Source organism: Silene latifolia, chromosome X (assembly GCF_048544455.1).
Source record: "Silene latifolia isolate original U9 population chromosome X, ASM4854445v1, whole genome shotgun sequence".
NCBI lineage: Eukaryota > Viridiplantae > Streptophyta > Magnoliopsida > Caryophyllales > Caryophyllaceae > Silene > Silene latifolia.
In genome coordinates, this window is record NC_133537.1 from 235,946,765 (window position 1) to 235,968,091 (window position 21,327).

The 21,327-nt window shown below is 36.4% G+C and overlaps 1 protein-coding gene across 1 annotated transcript; it reads left to right on the top strand.

Annotated features, from left to right (window-relative positions):
* The first annotated feature begins 399 nt into the window (after positions 1–399).
* LOC141619636 (uncharacterized) lies at positions 400–2,817 on the top strand. The gene has a single exon (XM_074436654.1). It carries the CDS (start codon positions 400–402, stop codon positions 2,815–2,817), a length of 2,418 nt encoding a protein of 805 aa, XP_074292755.1.
* Positions 2,818–21,327: the final 18,510 nt, after the last annotated feature.

The following is a 21,327-nucleotide window of genomic DNA, read 5'->3' on the forward strand; positions in this document are numbered from 1 at the left end:
TGGCTTAAGAGGTCGAAACGCGATTTCGCACCTTGTTTGAACGAGGGACGTGATCCTAAGTTTAAGTCGGATTGTTTGACGAGTATCAAACAATTCACCCATTAGCGTAGCTATAGGTCTAGCTACGACAAATATCCCTTCTTTTCATTCAAATCTCGCTACGAATATACGGATTGATCGGGTTGCACCTAGTGCATTCGGATCCTTCGTCTATTTGCTAGTACAAGTTAAGACTTCCGCTTGCGATTCACATCAATTGTTGTATCAGAGCTTCGGCTCTTGATTTCAATTAATCGAGTCGATCCAAGGGTCTTGATTTCTTCGCAAAAAAAAAAAAAAAATAATAATTACTGTTCACGTCCAGTACTGTTCACGGTACTATTCATCAAAAAAAAAAATATGGATCCCAACAATCCTAATCTCCTTCAAAGTCTTATAGAAGCACTACAAAATCTTTTGAAACTTAGTCCACCTGGAACACCACGTCGAGGTGAACAAAGTCGAGAAGAATTCAAAGTAAGTGAACTACCCGAGTTTGTGGGAGGCACGGATCCCGAGGATTACCTCGAATGGGAGAGGAAAATTGAACGGATGTTTGAGTTCAAGGACCTGGATGACGAGAAGTGTTGCAACTACACCATTCTACGACTAAGTCGTGGAGCCTCCCTATGGTATGAAGGCTTTAAGGTAAAACGTGCCCGGGCAGGAAAGGAAAAGATATCCTCTTGGGAATCTCTCAAAAGGAAGCTACGCAAGAGATACGTCCCAGTCACGTATAGGCTCACGACGTATCGCAAGATTGCTGAGTTGACTCAAGAGAGGAGCAGTGTCTCAGATTACATAAATGAGTTTGAAAATCTTACTTTGATGGGAGGAATAGAGGAAAGTGAAGACTTGAAGATGGCTCGATTCCTTCGTGGACTAAATCGTAACATAGCCAATTCAGTTGAATTACAATCTTACGCTGACTTCGATTCCTTGTGTAATTTATGTCTCAAGGTCGAAGCCCAAGGGAAAGCCAAGCTCACCCCAACTCATGGTGAGGGTGGTCGAAGCTGGAGGAGCGAAGGACACTCAAGGGGAAGTCCGAGTAGTCGTACGGTTGAGACTACACCTAAGACGATTTCCACCCCTGAGTCCGCTCCCAAGATACCCGTTCCTAAAGAGACAAGTTTATCTAGAGTACGGTGTTTCAAATGCCAAGGATTTGGGCATTTTCAGAACGCGTGCCCAAATAAGAGAAACATTGCACTAAGGGAAACTATTGCCGTTCGAGACGAGTTGTATGATGAAGAAGAACGATTGGGTGATGTGTTCAACTTCGAAGAAAGAGAAGAGGAGGGGAACGATAGAGATATCGAAACTTATGATGCTCCTAACTATGATTGTGCTTTTGTTCTTCGTGCTTTGCAGACTCGATCCACACCAATTGAGGCAGAACAAAGGAACCAGATTTTTCACACCAAATGTCAAGTGAAGGACAAGTGGTGTAGCCTAATCATCGATGGAGGGAGTTGTACCAACGTTGCTTCTACAAAGATGGTGGACAAGTTGGGATTGGATACCATACCCCATGCCAAACCATATGCGTTACATTGGCCTGATGACGGGAACAAGGTGAAGGTCACCAAACAAGTCAAAGTGGCATTAACAATGGGCTCCTATGACGACAATATCTTGTGTGACGTAGTGCCAATGGATGCATGCCACATACTCTTGGGGCGACCGTGGCAATTCTATCGCAATGTCATACACCGTGGCCGAAGCAACAAATATGAATTGGTCGACAAGGGCAAGAAGCTTGTCCTAAGACCGATGGCACCTAGTGCTGTCCGTTCTTTGGGCACCCCACAGAGGAAAACCGCAAGCATGACCATGTTTGCAAGTAAGCAAGAAGTTGGTGAAGTCTTAAAGGAAGGTGGTTGTGTCTATCTTATGGTGGTCGACGAGGCACCAAAAGTTGGGATCAAGGATGCCCAGCTAGCGGCGCTCTTAAAGGAATTCAAGGACGTTTACCCTGAAGATTTACCACCGGGATTGCCGCCTATTCGCGGGATCGAACATCAAATCGATCTCATTTCTGGAGCTGCGTTACCTAACAAAGCAGCCTATCGATGCAACCCAACAGAGACCAAGGAGTTACAGCGCCAAATCGAGGAGCTAATGGAACGAGGCTATGTTCATGAAAGCATGAGTCCATGTGCCGTTCCTACTCTTCTTGTCTCGAAAAAGGATGGGAGTTGGCGGATGTGCATCGATATTCGAGCCGTGAACAACATAACTATCAAGTACCGTTTCCCGATTCCAAGACTTGATGACATGCTTGATGAGTTACATGGCTCCGAGATCTTTTCTAAGATCGACCTGAGGAGTGGCTATCACCAGATACGAATGCGGGAAGGTGACGAATGGAAAACTGCATTCAAGACCAAACATGGGTTGTACGAATGGACTGTCATGCCATTCGGGTTAACCAACGCTCCGAGTACTTTCATGCGGCTCATGAACGAGGTACTCAAACCATTCTTGAGAAAATTTGTGGTTGTTTATTTAGATGATATCTTGGTTTACAGTCAAAGCAAAGAAGATCACTTCAAACACCTTCGCAAAGTGTTCGAAACTCTCCGGGAACAAAAGCTATATGGAAAGAAGGAGAAATGTTCATTCTTGGTCGAGAGTGTCATATTTCTCGGCTATGTGGTTTCTAAAGATGTAGTTTCAGTGGACCAATCAAAGATCGTGGCCATTAAGTCATGGCATACGCCTAAGTCCGTCACAGAGGTTCGGTCTTTCCAAGGACTTGCTTCATTCTACTGAAGATTCATAAAAGATTTCAGCACCATCACAAGTCCCATCACCGAGTGTTTAAAAAAGGGAACATTTGTATGGACCGAGGCTGCTCAAAGGGCTTTCGAGGCGATTATCCAACGGCTTTGTGAAGCACCGATACTAGCACTTCCCGATTTTACTCAACCCTTCGAGGTACAGTGTGATGCGAGCGGTGTTGGAATTGGAGCTGTGTTGGTCCAAGGAAAGCGGCCCATTGCTTATTTTTCCGAGAAGCTAAGTGGAGCTCGGCTCAAATATTGCACATATGACAAGGAGTTCTACGCCATAGTGAGAGCACTCAACCATTGGAGCCACTATCTTCGCCCTAATCACTTCATTCTACATTCGGACCATGAATCCTTAAAATACATTAATGGATCGCAGAAGCTGAGCTTAAGACATGCCAAATGGGTTGAATTTCTTTAATCCTTTCATTTCTCTTCGAAATATAAGGATGGCAAAAGCAATGTGGTGGCTGGCGCTCTTTCCCGACGTTACTCTTTACTGAACGTGCTTGATGTTCGCCTACTTGGATTCGAGACCTTGAAAGATTACTACGAAACTGATCCCGACTTTGGTGAAATGTTTAGGATAAGCCAAACAGGACCCCGAGGCAAGTTCATAATTCAAGATGGATTTCTTTTGAAAGGAAATCAGTTGTGTGTACCCAAGCATCAAGTCCAGGAGTTATTGGTACGAGAAGCTCATGGGGGAGGACTTGGTGGACATTTTGGTGTCACTAAGACATGGAGGTCCTTAAAGAGCATGTCTATTGGCCTCGAATGCTGAAGGACGTGCAAGATGTGATTCGTAAGTGTGTCACTTGTCACGTTGCAAAGAGTACCTTCAAGCCAGGGGAGTACACGCCCTTACCGGTCCCTAACAGGCCATGGGAAGACATGTCCATGGACTTTATTGTTGCTCTACCACGAACCCAAAGGGGTAAGGACGCAATCATGGTCGTAGTGGATCGATTTTCCAAGATGACCCATTTTATTGCATGTCACAAGACAGATGACGCTAACAACGTAGCCGACTTATACTTTCGAGAAATACTCCGCCTTCATGGAGTCCCAAGGACGATAGTCTCCGATCGTGACTCAAGGTTCTTAAGCTATTTTTGGAACACTCTGTGGAAGAAGGTGGGTACCAAACTGTTCTTTAGTACCTCTCACCATCCTCAAACCGATGGTCAAACGGAAGTGACAAACCGCACTTTTGGGGTATTACTACGTGGCCTCGTGAACAAAACTCAGAAGGATTGGGATCTAAAACTCGCTCATGCCGAGTTTGCCTACAACAGGTCTCCATCATACGCGACGAAGCACTCTCCTTTTGAGATCGTGTATGGCGTAAATCCCTACCTACCACTCGACCTCATTCCCTTACCCGAGGGCGAGCTAGTCCACAAAAGCGCGGAAGAAAAGGTAAAATCCATGATTAAACTACACAGGTTCGCTCCAGAATTGAGTCCGTCAATGAGGTATATAAACAAAGAGCCAACAAAACCCGCCCACCAAGAGTTTTCAGGGAAGGAGATTTGGTTTGGGTGCATCTAAGGAAAGAACAATTCTCAGGCAAACGAAAGAACCAACTTATGCCGCGCGCAAAAGGTCCTTACAAGGTGATTTCGAAGTATGGAGACAATGCCTACAAGGTCGAACTCCCAGGGGACTACGGTGTCCACGCCACTTTCAATGTGGGTGACCTCTCTTCTTACATCGAGGATAATGGGATTGCAGAATTGAGGACAATTTCTTTCAAAGGGGGAGGGATTGATGTGAATACAAATCACCTTGATGAAATAATTCTCGAAACAAGCGACCAAAACAACCCGAGTCACCAAGCATGGATCGGTTCGAATAAGAGTCGAGAAAAGTGCATGATCACCCGCCAATGGGACGGGTAGAACCGTGTGGAGAACCGTGTGGAGCAAGGATGAACCTCGAAAATGGGCTAGACCAAATGCATTGGATAAGCTCACCTAGTTTTTGTCATAGCCTAGTTTTTACAAAGGTCTTACCTAGTTTTTGGTTTAGTCTTGCCTAGTTCTTCCACATAGCCTAGAATTCACAACAAAAACATTAAAGACTAGCCTTGGGCATCAAGGATTTCGGCCTATATAAGGCTTGTAGTCCTCATTTGTTTATCATCCAATTTTGAAGTAAAAACTTGAGAGTATTCTCTAAAACTTGTCTTGTCTTCTTGTGTTGTTACACGAGTGGTTTGGCTTAAGAGGTCGAAACGCGATTTCGCACCTTGCTTGAACGAGGGACGTGATCCTAAGTTTAAGTCGGATTGTTTGACGAGTATCAAACAATTCAACCATTGGCGTAGCTATAGGTCTAGCTACGACAAATATCCCTTCTTTTCATTCAAATCTCGCTACGAATATACGGATTGATTGGGTTGCACCTAGTGCATTCGGATCCTTCGTCTATTTGCTAGTACAAGTTAAGACTTCCGCTTGCGATTCACATCACCATTTTACCTCCATTTATTTCAATTTTATCATATAAAATCATAATTCTTGCAAAATAAATCAAATTTATACGAAATTTTACATACAATAAGTAAAATATGCATGTGAGGTCATATAAACAATTCAAGGTCAGAAAAAAAGTCTAACTAGTTTTAGCATTTTAAATATCACTAGGTTTGGTGCCCGGCTACGCCCGGGCTACTTTTATTTAACATTTAAATTTTATTTTATATGAAATATGATTTCTCTAAATTTGGTTAACACTACATTTACAATTTAGATATTAAAATTATGATGAGAGGTAAAATTAATCAACAAATTATGAGACACGTTCACCTCTCCCGCTGTTAATATTATTACTTTCAATACATCCCCTGTTAATACTATTATGTTCACTACTTCTTCGGTTACTGTTGTTTGTTTTACTATTCGTGCTATTTTTACGGTTAACCCGTTAGTTTTGTCATGGTCGTATATTTAAATAAATTAATATTTTCTTAAAATCGAATTGTTAGTTAATTTTTCATACTCTTTCCGTTGTTCTTACTGTTACTTTCATTAAATGTGTTGTGACTACTATTACTTTCACTTCTCCTGCCGTCATTATTTTTTCTATCACTACTCCCGCATTTATTATTGTTAATTTCACTACTAACGTTGCTGCTAGTATGACTTTCACTACTCCCATTGCTATATATTATTGTTGCTTTTACTACTCACATGGAAGGTTACTATCATAATAGTTGATTATCTAGTTGTATTAGAGTTATATATATATTTAAATAAATCTGAAATATTAAATTAGAATATTATTTAAGAGCAATCATTATTATTTACTAATTAAATTACAAGTCTAATGAATTATGGAATATTATATTTTTTGAAAATCTGAATTGATTTACTTACCTTTAAATAGTTTCCAAAATATAACATATACTTATATTATATTTATGTATGTTAAATAATTAACATATTTATATACTAATTAATACCATAAGTGGGACCCGTTTATTTAAGGAAACTCGCCATATTCTAATATTCTCTAAATTTATACTTTTAACCAAAATTATATAATATTTACATTGAAGTCCCTTGTTCAGGTCCATCACACGGCGCTAGCGATTTAAAACTATATAGTATAATTAATGTGTATAGATTTATTTAATTACATGGAAGTCCCTTGGTTTCTGGAATTAATATATAGTATTGATTTTACTCATTAAAATGTAATAAAATTACTAAAAATCATTAAAATGAGCAATAATATACCATAAATCATCAAAATAACCTAAAATTACATTAGGACCAGAATATATTAACATGCAAACTGATTTCGTGACTTTATCTAATAAATCACAAAATACAAGTTTTATTTAAGTTACTAATAACTCGAAAAAATTATAAATCGATTATGCATGCAACATCCTATGCTCTGATACCAATTGAAAGTTTCATAAACCCCTATTAGACTCTTTTAATAGTGTATAAATTAACTCATTAATATAGTGATGCTAGACCTAGTTGCATGCATAACAAAATAATGAAATAAGGAAGAAAATAGAGTTTCCTTACATTGTAAATGGTTCGAAACTTTGGGCACAAATAAGGACACCTTCCTTACTTGTTCTTGAGCTAAAAGATAATGGATGATCCTCCAAAACCAAATCTAAAGTTTAGAGATTCTCCTCTTGTTGCACCAAAAAAAAAAACCCTTAAAACGACTAATATAATTAACTAGATTATACTAGTAGTATTCCTTAAAATATATTCTATATAATTTATTACTATACTTCATGTAATGTTTTTATGTAATATTAGAATGAACAAATTTTTGTCTAAAAGTATATTAGAGAGATAAGAGAATAATGTAAGAATGTTAATATTGCATGAGAGAAAAATGAGAACTTTTTTCTCATAATAGAGAAGGGGAGGCGGGTGGGGAGGTGTTCCAAAGCCAATGCAATGCTTCCATTTTCTCTTTTTCTCTTCTCAAAATAATAGGTGTGTAAGGCTAGTAATTTTAGGTTATGATTGTGTCTTAATTTAACAATTAAAATAAAAACACCCACTAAGCCAAAACCCTCGAATTTCGGTCCACCCATAAAATGGACATCCATTTTATGTTTGGCAATTGTAACATTGTCATACAATATGTCACATGTAGCATGTAACATGTTATTAATCAATTTAATGCATATTTAACAATTAAATATCATTATATAAATTAATTAAATTACAAATAACAAATTTACTAGTAATTCATAATTACTTGTGTATAAAATTGGTCAAGTTAATATAATTCACAATATTTTGTAATTATAATTAACTATTCATTCTTATCTCAATTGTTTCATAAACAATAATAAATTTTAGTAATAAAAACATTTCATTTACTAAAAAGAATCTTATTTAATCAAATTACAATAAGATATATATTCTCACTCACTATCATAAATTGTACAATTTTAAGGAATTAATTCATCTGTATCGGTATACAATTAATTAATGAATCTATTAAGGGAATTGTCCTATAGGTATGACCTTAAGGGATCAACTGATCACCACCATCAAACGACAGTAATGTCAAACTCTAGTTAGCCAATCATTACCAATTACTGTTGATCAGTTGACTATATAATTGAATCATCCCTTACGTATTCTTATATGAGATTTATTAATGTGATCGCACTATTTTTGAGGACACTTACTCCAACAAATCATTCACAATGAATTGAATATAACTTAAAGTAGAACTAAAACAATTTCAATCATCAACCTTTGATGAGAAGCATATCCAATTAATCCAAATTATCAATATAATTATGTCATAACGATGACAAGTGGACTAAGTGGATCATTCCACATATTTTTCTCACTAAGCGGGAACAATTCCATTATTTTAAACAGTTAACACATATGGTACGAATAGTCATCTTTATGACTTTCAGTATATAGTCTAAACTATACATTAGCATTAAGTATGGTTTGATAAAATTTCTTTTGAAGACAAACTTCAGTTTGCCTAATTGAGAACAAGTCTCAAAAGAAACCAATCTATGAATTTGAACGATTCAAACTCACTTGAAAAACATGACAACAATGATAAATTACAACTATCAACATATGCAAAACTAAATCGATATATTAATACACTGTTATTATCTTAACCAATTTAAGGCACACAATTTGTACGACATTCTTAAACAATTTTAAGATTCACTACACACACAACCCTCATATGTGCATAGTATCCTAGAATCTCCAATCATATATAACTTGAGTGAGCTTTGGCTCATCGCCCAAATTACACATATAAAGGTAGACATCATATGTCAATCGCACCAAATGCGACTCCTAGTCGTCAGGTAACATTTTATGTGACTTGACTATTTGCCCCAAAGTCCAAAACTGTTTTGATGACCTTGTTAAGTGAACCAAATCTCACGTGTGGGTAACTGTTACCCACCTGTTCAAATTTTATACAAGGAGTACTCTACTTTGGCAGACAATACTTTCAACGATATAAGTATTTTACAGTCATTAATTTGGAAGGGCATTACTTAATATTTTAGTTGAGGGAATATTGAGTCATACATGACACGTATCCTAAACATGGCGCTAGTTCTCTTAGGAAAAGGGTATAAGGGAACCTAGCCGTTCTAATCAACACATTAGGCTTCAATTAATATTTAAACATCATATGTAAAAAGTAATATACAAACATTTGTAAATTAGAACAAGTCAAGTTAAGAACCCAAAAACGATTCATAATCGTCTACAATTCATAATTGTTTGTTTTTAAACATCTTATGCAAAAACATAATAACATGGGTAGATAATTGTAACATTCAGGGTATATATACACAAATAAAGATATAAACATAAATCAATAAAACATTGTAACAATCAATCAATCAAATTGATTAAAACCCAAAACCAAATTATGAAAAATCAAAATCATAATTTTTAATCAAAAACGACCTGAAAGTTTATCAAGACGTCATAATTTGGCTTAAAACCGCCGAACCTCCTATGTAGTCCTGTTTAGAATGCCATTTACACTCAAAAAACACTATTGTAACATCAAAATCCGACACTCGGAACTGTAGAACAGTAACATTTCACGAACTAGTCGTGAACAGTACCAGTGCGTGAATAGTTTTTCGCGAACGGTATTTTTTTTTCTTTAATCAAAATTAAAAAGTGATTAAACAATTTAATCACCTAATCAAATTGGGGTTTATTACATATCTAATCTAATTAGATCCAATCAAATTGGAAATTTTAAGACACTCTTAAAATAGGCATCTAACAACAAATTAGGGCTTTGTTAAAATCAATTAAATTAGGGTTCTTTTATTCGAATTAAAATCATAATATGAAATATTACGATACAAGTCAACATCTATTATGATACAATCCTAAATTTAATGTTTAACAACATACAACAATTTCATTAAATGAACTAATTCAATTTAAAAGCCCTAATCTTGTAACTCTAGAACAAAAACATAGATACAACAATTATATCTAAAGGCACAACCTTTTAATTTAATACTTAACAATACATGTTCGCTCAGATACCACTGAAGGGTTCTGTAACGATTTTCAACAGATTTGAATTACAAAATTCCCAAGACCTCATGCATGTTAAGTATTAAGATTAAACAAAAGGGTGATTAGCAAATTTACTTGAATGCGGAAGAACTCCAATAAGATGTTAATAATAAGAAGTATATAAACCCAAATTGCATTTGCTTGAATAATAGTATAATCTATGAGACCGTCTCACAATAACGGCCCAAGTGTTGCGCCTCTACTGGTATCCACACGATATGAGTATGTATGCTAGTACAAATTTAAGGGCAATTTTCTTCCCTCTTTCTCCCTTGAGATTTTTGTCTTTTAGAAAAATTGATCATCAAACATCTCCCCTTATATCTCTATATATAGGGAGTTTAAGGAGAATCCTAGACTATCTGGGATGTCGAAAGTCTAATAGAATAATCTTTTATTATTTTTATTACCTTTATATTAATTAATCTATATTAATTATAATTGCCCAAAACTCATCTAATTTGTGACCCTGTATGACCGATTAATACTAGCCGAATCCTAACTCAGTTAGGACTCAGACTATAAGCGGCTCCTAGCAGAAGATTGTAGCCACATCGAATTAATCGGTTATACAATATTCCGGACATATGGGCACACTAACGCTTTCAGTTTATACGTGATATGTTGTCAATTGTATGCATGCAATGCAACAAACAGTTTTTAATCCTAGCATGCGAGAATTAGACTAAGTCCGTTTGACAAACAATTTAGCAATCAATTGAGTCGAAGTTAGAATATTTAAATTAATTGCATGTGAGTTGCCAAGGAAGTAAATCATACATGATAAATAAATTACAATAAATGAATTACAAGAAATAAATTACAATGGATAATTGAATTTACGTCACGAGTACGCTTGAAAAAGGGGGTTTAGAAAGAAAATAAAAGAATAAAAGAATTAGAAGATTGTAAAATACGCCGAATTAGTAGTGATAATAAGGATAATAACCGATTAAAACTTAGTTAGAAGGCCTACATCAAAACAAGACGAGTTCAGGGGCAGAAACCACCTTAGAACAGGCGCAGCATCTGCTGCGTCCTATAGAAGAAGCGCATCAGTTCATGCGAATGTTGTTGAGTTAGGTTCGGACTGTGAAAGTCAGACTCATTAATTGTTATCGTTGGTTGTTTGATTAGTATGGATTATTGATATATAACTCGAGTGAAGGTGATTTAGTCAGATTATATGTATCGGAACCGTCGTAAAGCAATAAAAATGAATTGAAACGAAGTAATGCAAGTTAGATTTTATTTACGATGTCGGAAACGGGTTTATATACAAACTCCAAATTAGAGACGGAAATTGAAAGATAAAAATTGAAGAAGGAACAGAATTAAAATCATATATCAAAGACGAATTCAAGGGACTTTATATGAAAAAATCGAGCCTCTTAAATCCGGTTCGAATAAGATGACGAAAACCCGCGAATATCGATTATAAGGGATTTAAGGCGGAATTATTAAAAAGTATTATTGAAAACGAATTTGTAAATGAGAAAAGATGAAAACATGAAAGGAATAAGGACTAAAACGGAAGAAGACCTTCGAATGAAACAATGAAGAAACACGAGGGAGATGAAGAAGAGCAACAATGGCTAAGCAACCTCTAGAATAGGCATAGCAAGCGCTGCGATCATTCCAGAAGGCGCAACAACTGCTGCGTTTCTTCTCGACGGTGCCTCTCTGCTGTTCCGTTAAAAAGGTTTTAAAGCGTGATTTTGAAAACGGTTTTGAGCATCCTTATGATGTAAACTCGTACATCAATTGATACAAAATAAAATACAGTAAACAAGTTAGGTTTTACACCCTCAGACTTACATGTTTGACGAAGCGAGATTATGTCGTATTAGTGATTTCTCGACTCGATGTAATATGAAAGTGCCCTCTAAAGAGGATTTAAAACAAGTTGATTGTGTTGATTAAAGTGTAGTGGTCAAATTGGTCGGTCATGCAAACATGACTGGTACTCAGAATGATCTGAGCTTACGTGGTCACAAGGAGCAAGCACGTAGGCGTCGAAAAGCAAGAGCGCGGTCTTAGAATGAAAAGGGAGAGGAGAAGGACAAATACTAGCGTGAAAAATATGTGAGGTGGATGCCTCTATATATACAAATCACACAGAGGAATTATGGTAAAAGTAGGAATAGGAAAGAAATCCGGAGGAAATCTGGAGACTAGAGAAAGAACAGCCCAGGAAGAGGCGCAGCAGGAACTGCGACCTTCCCAAGAGGCGCAGTACTTGCTGCGTTTTCTCTTGAGCAGTTTCCTCCCCAGCAAGAAAGATTTCCGCGGTTGATTTTAGGAATTAGGGAAGATATAGGCTTCCTTATTCCCCAAGGTAGATATTTTCGTGACAATAAATAAAATTTAGGAATATTACTCAGGAAAATTCCAGAATATTCCGACTCGGGTTTTAGAAGGTTTAGAAAATGGAAGCGGTTTTTGACCTGGACTCCAAAGGAACTCTAATTACTGTCAAAATGACTGTATCGGTGCGTAGATGATGACCGTGAGGTTGACTCGACTGTTTGATCTATCACGTGTCGACGAACTTATGAAATGTCATAAATCGCTCCACAAAATCAGACATGCGGTCCAATCATCACTGGGTGGTTGGCGGGAGGTGCAGAAACGAGGTGTCTACAGCCGTCGGCGAACCGGCTGACCTTGGGCTAGCCGCCAAGGAGCTAAAGACGGGAACTTTACTTTTTTGTGTTTCGTTGCTTGGTTTTAATAAAAGACCTATTTGTTTTACTTAGTTTTTGTCATTCATATTATCATTCATACTTTGTAATTTGAGGAAGAACTTGTTGAGTTTATGGATTCAAGTACCTAAGAGGGGGAGGGGGTGAATTAGGTACTATTTAAAAAACTTAACTTCAACTTTATTGATTTAATGTGAGTTATGAGAACAAAAGAGATGAGAGAATACTTCGAATAATATTGCGAGATTAAACGAGTATTAAAATGAATGTTTGCTGAAGAATGAAAGTAACAATCGTTTTGACTGTAGCTATTTGTCTCAGTTTAAGGAGTACAGACTGCAGACCAAATGTGACTGTATATGGAACTGTTACTTCGAAAGTTAAGCAAAACAAAGTAAAGAAGATAAATAGCAGCGGAATAAAATGAAGAAGATTAAACACGAGATTTTTGAATGGGTTCGGCAAGAAACTCAAGTGCCTACGTCCAATCTACTTTTTATTGATTTATTTTAGCGATCTACTCCGACTATTAAAAACCCGTACAATAAAAAGACAACAACCTACTCCGGTTGTTATACAAGTTCAAGAACTACTCCGTTCTAGAACAAGCCAACTCGCAACGTACTCCGGTTGCCAAAGAGTTGAAGACTACTCCGTCCTAAACTCTACACACACACTAAGAATGTTATAAGGATCAAGTTTCCACTAACTTATTCTTAAAAAGAATTGAGGTGGACAACTTTACAAGATCAACAATTCATAAGTGAGAGAGTCTAGTACATTAAAGTAACAGTAGCTATGATTGTAACAACTTGAAGACTTTTGAAAGTTTTGCAAAATAAACACTCGGTTTTCAAGCTTTGAAAAAACGATTTGCAAACTTAAGTTAAATCTAAGAAAAGTCTTGGAGTTTTGAGAGGATGAGGCATGCCTTTTATAGAGAGGATGAGCAAGGGAGTTGTTAGGGTTTTGAGGGTCAAAGACCATCACATGTGATGAGTCTCAACAACCTCCCAAACTTGCACCAAAGAAGGTTCTTAATCAAAAGGCAAAAGAGAGAAAGAGTGTTTGAAATTATCCCAAAAGTGACCACAGGTTTTCAGAAAACAAAGGATGTGAAACAAGTCACATGATGACAAGTTTTCACAAAAACGGCAAAAACCAAACCTTTCTTTATGAAAGACCAAAGGGTCAAAATAGCATTAAGAGGAAACAATTTGAAAAAGATAATTACTCAAACCACTTTTTCTAGAAGGCCAAATCCTTGTAAAAATCTGAAAGTTATCTTTCAAAATATGAGACAAGAAAATGGTTTTTGAAAGATAAGAAAGTGCTCAAGTTGTTACGAATTGCGGCAACAGTCCAGACTACTGTTACTTGTGAAAGTAACAGTGGTCTTGACTATTTCTATTACTCTAAAATACTTTACTTTCTAACTTGTACATTAGCTGACGCCTAAGACTCAATACAATGGGTGATCAACAACTCAACACTTCTTAATCCAAGCTTGATTTAACCATAAATCCTGAAAAGGTAAACTAAGAAAGCACACATCAAATGGGCATGTTATCATCAATCAAAGGAACCCAACAAATTCCCCCTTTGATGATGACAAGCCCTAAAACGAATGTAAGCAATGTAAACAACTCATTTCAAGATTTAATCAAGCAAGATCATATGAGAGAAGGGACTATATTACCTTATATAAGGCAAGAACTTAAATCAAACTAACCATGGCAAGCTTACATTGCCCCAAAACAAGAGTAAAATTTGTGAAGGTTAGGCCTAGACATTAGTTAATCAAAGTGCAAGGAGATTAAGAGCATGAGTTTACCTTTTCCCCCTCTTGACATCATAAAAAAGGATAGGGATGTCAATGGCATTTAAGAGCAAACAACCATAAGAAAACACAAAGAGACACATATAACCGTGACAAGATAACAAAGTCAACACAAACATACGGTTTAAGCAAAATCGAACCGTAGTTCACCACGGCTAAAAGTAGTTTAAAATACATCACCAAGCATAAAATAACGAGTGAAAGAAAAATAGTCTTAGAGAGGCACAACAAGGTGGGACAAAATAATAAGGCAAGGATAAATCTGAGTCACTACCCAAGGGATCTTCATCCAATGGATTAGCATGAGCATCATCACCATGTTCTTTTGTTGAGACGAGAGTGGAGATGATATCCACTTCACCACGAATCAAGTCCACGGTGGAGGCAAGAGCCAAGATAGCCATGTCCTTTTGACTAGCATCGTGCTTGATCCAAGCACTCAAATCAGCAACGGCTTGAAGAACTTCCCGCAAACTACTCGTACCAACTTGACTAAACGAACCACCCTCTGGATCGGACTTAATCTTCACAGAAATCAGTTCATCATTATCCACTTTGATAAGCATTTTCCCCATTTGACCATCACTCATGATGTCGCACATGTCCAATGAACCCAAACTAGAACTCACTAACACCCCGTGTGCCTTGAGCACAATTGACAACCATATTCCATAGAGTAAATGGAGCACACTAGAGGAGGGTTTACGGAGTTTGGTCGAAATGAGATCAAATCGCTTAAACATTAACCCAATCAAATTAACCTTTTTATGTGTTGCAATGTGATATATGAGGTATTGTTGGGCTATGGATAATTTGCCCCGGTCACCCGAAGGGTAAATGGAGCGACACCGCATGTTAAAAACAATTCGGAGATGAGGGGGTATAGAGGTGTTGCTAACAGGACCACAAGTGACAGTTTTTGGACACACAACTTTGGCAACGGCTAGGGGTGAGGCGTAAGGTAGGGCAATCCAAGTTTCAGCGGGGAGATTATCATAACCTCCGGTTGGGATATTAAGAGCGGTGGTAAAATCAGATTGAAATAGTTTAACGGGCTTACCGTTAACCTTAGCCGTGAGAAAATCACCCGATTTATCCACTCGGACTGATTGATGTGACTCATATTTGAGCACATTTAGTCCCCTAATTGAGCCTATTTTGCATACTATTATAACATTCTATGGTCATTTTATCCATCAAAATCTTCCTATTTGCTTTTCTATCGCATTTCATATGTTTTGTAGAAAAGAAAATAATAAGGCGGAAATTCCCGTCTTTTGTGCATATTCGGAAGCTATTTGACGATATTTGATGGACTAGTATGAAGAGGAAGCAAGAACTAAAGACCAATCCCGCAAGAATAAAAAGGAAGTGAAGAAATAGGATGCTGCCACAGAATCCGAGAGGCTTACCCACAAGACGCCCGTCCCGCAGTGACAACCCGTGCGTCCCAGCAACAAAGACGCCCGGATTCCTCCAAAGAATCCGAGCGGATACCCACGAAGACGCCCGTGCTTCACCTCAACAATCCGCCCGTCCTCTTCCTCGGACGCCCGGATTCCCTTACAGCAAACTTCGTTTCTTCTTCCTCCGTGAAAGATGCCCATCCTTCTAAAAAGACTAGCGATTCCCTGCTCTAAACTCAAAAGTGTAATTACTAATTTAGCCTTAGTTAACCTAATGAATCCCTACTATAAATACCGCATTTGTAATAATCAAAGGGAGCATCATTAGAGGGAGATTAGAAGAGATCTCTCTTAGCTAGAACAAATCCTTCTTTAGATTAGATTAGGAGTAGATTAGAATAGACTACTCTTTAATTTTTCCACAATTCTCACATTAATCTCTCCTTAATTATTGTTCAAGTTTATTATTCAAGTTTATTATTGGGTAATTGAAGATTATTGGGTTTATTGGGAGATTGACAACCTTCCATCAATCATCAAGTTCTTCTATTATTCTTTGCTTTATTATTTGGATCATCTTAAGTTGGTATAATTCCTTTACTCTTTACTCTTTATTGTTCATTGCTTCATTCTATTATCATGTTTATACTTGTTGTGATGATTGACACCATTAATGACATATTTCCCATGATAATGAGTGAGTAGGTTCTTTAGCTAGGATTAATGGGTAATTAGGGAAAACCAACATGGGATTGATTCATGCTTAATCTAATATGTTTTCATAATCAAATTGCTTGCTTGTTGTGATGTCAACTTTATGCACATGTTATGTTTGATGAAATGCTAAGCCTATGAATCCTTGCATTTTTACCATCTCTTGTCTACTCAACTTGACTTGTAAGATATAAACCAACTCGAGTCTTGTTAAACCATGCATAGAAGTTGAATAGGAGGAAAGTAAGTCGACTTGTAGGTGTTGTACAATCTAATCGATTCGACTCCGGGACCCAACTCTTCCTATGAACCGTAAGACATAAACCAACTCGGTTCCTTTACAACATTAATTGCTTGCAACTTTTTAAACATGTTTGTATGATCAACACCATGAATCCCCTATGACCCCATGACATCCTAGGACTTTTAGTCATTTGTTTACATCTTTTCCCTTATTGTTTGTTCTACCTTATTGTTTGCATTAGTCTAGACACAACTACAAACCCCATCAATTGTGACACTAGCATAAATTGAGATAGATAGACTTAGAACTCAAAGCACACCGTCCCATGGATCGACCTCGACTTACCGCTAACTAGTTGTTTGTTGAGTATTATAAATGTGTTTGATTGGATGTGACCCGACGACATCACCCATCAAAATGGCGCCGTTGCCGGGGATGGTGCTATGTGATTAAGTTCTTACTTGTTTGTCTATTTTAATTGTGCTTTCACCTTGAGAAACGTGTTCCTCAAAGATTGTTCTTACCGTTTTTGTGTAGTTTCCATGCTTGTAGTTGCTTCCTTGTCTTAGCTATGATGGCTCAAGACTTGTCATATGGAGTATGTGGTGGATCTTCTGAATATGATTATGGGTATGGGAGTTTGAGGGGCAAGTCAATACAAACCTACCTTACAACTCATATAATGAAAATCCTAACTACTACCCCAAATTTTCCAACCAAAACACTCACATCCAATATCCACAATAACCACCCACTCAATACCCATAACAAAATGAGTTTCAATTGCCACAATACAATCACTTCACACTTACCCACAACAAGAAAATGAACCCATTCAAAATGTGATTCTCCAAATGATGGGAGATCAACAAAACTTCTTCAAACAAATGCTAGAGGATAGCCAAACGAGGGATAATGTCCTTCAAGGCATTGTTGCCCAAGGTGAGGAATTGGAGATTCAAATTGCCCAAATGAAAGAATCCCAAGCAATCACTTCCCACCGTTCTTTGGACATTGAGCATGAATGCGAATTTGAAGTAGTAACTTTTGACATGAAAAGTGAAGAATGGGAAGAGCCAATCTCCTTGAGCTCTTGTGAGTATGAAAGTGTGGTATTTGATGATGAAGATATGAGGTTGAGTAAGCCAAGTACTCTTAGCCTTTGTGAGTATGAGGGTGTGTCCCTTGAAGTGAATGTTGAGACATTGGAGAAGGAGTTAGATAAAGCCCCCATCTATGATTCGTATGAAGATAACAACAATGTTGATGAGTCTAACGGACGGACTCAAAATACCACCTTGCTTGAGGAGCCTATCCTTGAGACATTTGAGATACCCAACATGAAGAAGAACGTCCTTCCCCTATTCCTCATGAAGACTACTTAACACCTATCATGGAGCCAATGATCATTGAAGAGGATATGGTGGACCTTCTTCAAAAGGCCAAGGTATCGTACAAAAGCTACTTGGTGAAAAAGCTCAAGGAGAAGCTTGCTCGTGAAGCTACTCGTGGAAGTTTGGCACCCACAATGTCAACTTCTAAGGAACTCGATCATCAAAGCCATGAGAATTCTCCCCCCACCTTTGAAGGATTGAGAAATCAAAATGCTATCATCATTACCGGAATTGGAGAAGAAGTTGGTGAGTGGAAGTCTACGGATGAAAATGAACCATACTTCATGCCTAGTATTGACAAGAATCATGGGCTTGTTTATTGGAAACATTGGAAAAGCTCTAGTGCCAAGGACAAAGCAAAAAGAAAAAGAACATTTTACAAGCTTCCTTGGCCAAATTTCATGTTCAAATGGAGCAACCCATACTTGTGTCTATTTGGAGCTTGTTCACAAGTTTTTGATCTCTTATTAAGAGCCTTGAGCTCTATGGATAAGAATTTCTACAATTTAAACTAGTTTGGTGGAGTCCTATCTCAACCCACCATTTGTATGATATTTCTTGGATCCTTTTACTTTGTATAATATTGTACATTCTTGCATTTGCATTTGATTTCTTGCATGAGAGTGGTGAGAGAGAGAGAGTCATCTTACATCTTTATTGAGCACATTGCAGAAAAAGATAAGGAGGAATAGCAAATCGGTGAAAGGGTATGATATTGGAAGGAAAAGAAAGAAAAAGAAGAAAAGGAGCAGAAGCTGTTGGAATATGTGTCCTCCGACAATAATGCGATCACGACTGTTGATCATGATGATCACATGTTTAAGTCTCATTATAAAGAATACAATTGGGAAGTAATTTTTACTGTCAACTGGTCCACACATATCGGTAATGATTGGCTGACTAGAGTTTGACATTACTGTCGTGCGACGGTGGTGATCAGTTGATCCCCTAAGTCATACCTATAGGGCAACACTCTTAATTGATCATTTAATTGATCGTATAACGTTACGAGTCAATTAAATTATTTAAAATTGACGGACGATTTTGGAAGTAATATTTACGTGTCTCATTGAAATTTTGATTAAATGAGATGCGGTCTGAGTAATCGAATTGTATCATTACTCAGATAAAATTATTGTTTAAGGAAACAATTGAAAGTGAATGAATTATTATAAATACAAATTGTTGTGATTTATAATTGGTAAAATATTTTGGTACAAGTAATTATGAATTACTAAGTCGATTTTTTGTTAATGACGTATTTTTATTAATACGTTGATTTTTAATATGTTAAAAATACATAGCAATTTTATGTGACATGTGACATGTGACATATTGACAAATTGACAAAAATAAAATGGATTCCATGTTATCCATGTGTGCCGAAAATATGAGGAGGATTAGGCTTATATTAAGTTGATTTTGTTAGTGGTAAGCACCATGATTACCTACTAAACTAGCCATGCAACCCTATTGTTTATTGTGAAGAGCAACTAGAGCATGCATTGGCTCCCTCCCATGCCCTCTTCCACCCGGTTTTAGGAGAGGAAAAACCAGTTTGGTTTTTCCTCTTATTTTACCTAATATACACAATAATGTAATTGTGGTATTATTCATTCATTCATTCACCAAAATATTTTTAGAGAGATAAAAATATTTTACCTTCCTTTCTCCTCTCTCTCAACTGGTTTTGGGAGAGAAACCAAATATTTTTGGGTCCATTTTTCTTACAAAATTAATATTGTCTAGTATTCATAATATTAATTTTATTAAGAGTGTGCTTTGGGTATTAAGCTTTGGGAGAGATCCTACACTTGGATCTTAGTTCTTCCATAAAGGAAAGCACAAGAACAAGAGAGAAGGAGATCTCTCTTGTGCCCTAGAAACCGAAATTCCAATGTAAGGATGAATATTTCTTCTTTATTTTGTTTAAAGTTTGCATGCATAAGATCACCTTTAATTTTATGATTAAATTAACCTAAAACATATATGAGTATGTTGAGTATATAGATCTACTTTTCCTTCAATCGGTATCAAGAGCCTTGGTTGTTTGCATGCAAATCGGTTAAAAGTTTTTCCGAGTTATATGATTAACATATAAAACTTGTTTAATTTGTGTTATTATGATATATCACGAAAATCATCATGCATGTTAAAATTTCTGGTCCTAAAATGTTTTTAGGATATTTTGGTTAATTTATGGATTTTTATTGTTCATATTATACAATAATGGCATTAAAATATGATTTTATGAGTAAAAATGTCATTTTCGGACTAAAATTAGCTAAACTTCGAATTTTCCAGTGATTTTTGGATATGTTATCACATATATTATTTTGAGATGCCCTGTAAATTTTCATAATTTTTGGACTTCTTATGCTCGAAAAATGGATTTTTCATTATTAAAATCGGATTTAGATGAAAAATAGGTTAATATGAGATAAATTTCGAATATGGTCATAGAAATTTAGTATGTTGTCACATGCAATTTTACAAGATGTGTGTAAAATAATAGGCTATATTGAAGTCTTTTTGCATGATTTATGGATTTTTGATGAAAAATAGCATAAATAGTGACTTAATTAGTGAAATATTAAAAAAACATACTCCATGACTAAGGAAAAACGTCACATGTTGCATTTTATTATCTTTTTCAGATCTAAAATTGAAAAGTTGATGAATATAATTTTTCTCATGTTTTTATGATTATTTTGTTAAAAATCGATAAACCGCAACATTGTTTTTCGGATAAATTTCGAAATTTTTAACCTAAGTTTTTGAACATTATGAGTGTCATGGTATTTTTCCAGAATGTTTATGAGTTTAAATTTCAAATTTTGAATTTATTTGAAATTTGTGATTTATTAGAAGTTTGTAGCTTATTTTTATAATTTTAAGTCCATTATGAACAAATTTTAGTAATATGAGTTAATTATGGTCAAATAATTTGTGAAGACTAAATTTTGAGTCCTAAGAGGTTAGGGTAATTAACTTATGCATAAATATGAATTTATGTAATTTTTGTGATTATAAAATGTTGAAATCACGCAAATCCGTAAAAAACGAGTAATATACGATATTGGCTAATTAAAGGCG

Coding starts and splice junctions, on each gene's coding strand:
- LOC141619636 (XM_074436654.1), top strand. CDS start 400: ATGGATCCCAACAATCCTAATCTCCTTCAAAGTCTTATAGAAGCACTA.